The sequence below is a fragment of the Oxyura jamaicensis genome, chromosome 22, assembly GCF_011077185.1.
Source record: "Oxyura jamaicensis isolate SHBP4307 breed ruddy duck chromosome 22, BPBGC_Ojam_1.0, whole genome shotgun sequence".
Taxonomy (NCBI): domain Eukaryota; kingdom Metazoa; phylum Chordata; class Aves; order Anseriformes; family Anatidae; genus Oxyura; species Oxyura jamaicensis.
The window spans coordinates 1,408,172-1,409,438 of NC_048914.1; the positions used below are offsets into that span (position 1 = coordinate 1,408,172).

The 1,267-nt window shown below is 63.6% G+C and overlaps 1 protein-coding gene across 1 annotated transcript in view; it reads left to right on the forward strand.

The window, feature by feature from the left end:
- Positions 1–1,094: 1,094 nt before the first annotated feature.
- The window catches only part of MXD1 (MAX dimerization protein 1), a 7,856-nt gene continuing 7,683 nt past the window's right edge, over positions 1,095–1,267 (forward strand). Inside the window, exon 1 of the mRNA XM_035344993.1 lies at positions 1,095–1,148. Coding sequence (XP_035200884.1) covers positions 1,095–1,148 — 54 coding nt within the window. The remainder of the gene's footprint in view (positions 1,149–1,267) is intronic.

Sequence of the window (1,267 nt, forward strand, 5' to 3'; positions counted from 1 at the left end):
GGGGGGCTGCAGGTGGGTGTCAGCCCCAAAAGGAGGGGACCCTCGTGCCCCCCCCGGGGTTTTTTATGAGCACTTCTGCTTGCAGACCCCCTCCCGGGAGCCTTCCCCCAAAACATTTCCCACCAGGAGCGACCCCAAATCAATCTGGGGGGGGGCGCGGCAGAACAACTCCCCTCTATTTTCTCCTCCCGGCTGCGTCTCCGAGACCCCGTCACCAGCGGTGACACCACGCCGGGGCCCGGGGCCACCCCCGGGGACTTCGGCCCCGCCGGGGCCGTGCCCGGGGCTGTTTGCCCAGGGAGGAGCGGTGCTGAGCTGGCGCCGGCGCCTTCCTGGTCCTGAGCAGGTTTGTGTGCGTGCCACCGACGCCGGCACGACTTCTTTTTTCCACGTTTTTCCCCCGTTTTCCTCCAGTTGTGGGTTTTTTAAACTATGATTTATTTTCCCCCTCGTTTTGGGGTGAATCGGGAGGGCGCTCGAAGCCCCGAAGCGGGGAGCAGGAGCCGAAGCCCCCCAGCTCCGTCCCATAACCTTAGGGTGTGTGCTTGCAAAAAGACCCCACCCTAAAAGGATCAGACCCGGAACGGCCCCAAAACGAAGCCACCGAAGAGAAAATTAATTAATTAATGAAAGGAGAACAACGAGGAGGTCCACGGGAGACGGAGAGCGTCCGCGTCCCCGGAGCGTGCGGGGTTTGCGCACCCGTGGGTGCTTTTTTTTGGGTGTTTTTCGGCACCAATTCAGGATTTCCTTGAGCGTGAGCAGCCCCCGAGGCTTTGTTGGGATGGAGCAACTTTCCCCTTCCTGCCCGCGGCCGCGCTGGGCCTGCGGTCGCTCTCTCGGCGCTTCCCCTTCTCCGCCAAGCCTCGAGGCTGGAGGGTTTTTGGGGCGGTGTGCGCTGCCTGCCCCGAGCCGCGACACCGAGATGTCTGCGGGCTCCCGGGCCTCGTAGCATGGAAGTCCCTAAAACCGAGCCTCGCCCCGTTAAAATCCCGTTTTTAGGGTTATCCCCACCCCTTTCTGGCCGTTCTTTGGGGTCATTCTCCGTCGGGCTGGGCCATGGAGCCTCCGGTGCCCGTTTCCCACCCGGTTCGATGTCCCCAGGTCCGCGCTGTCTGCGCCGCGCCGTTCCCCAAAACCCCCTCCAGGTGACCCCAACCCCCCCCCCCCCCCCCGAGGGTTTGGGGTCCTCGAGGGGTTTTGGGGTCCCCCAGGAGGGTTTTGGGGTCACCTGGAAGGGGTTTTGGGGTCCCCCAGGAGGGTTTTG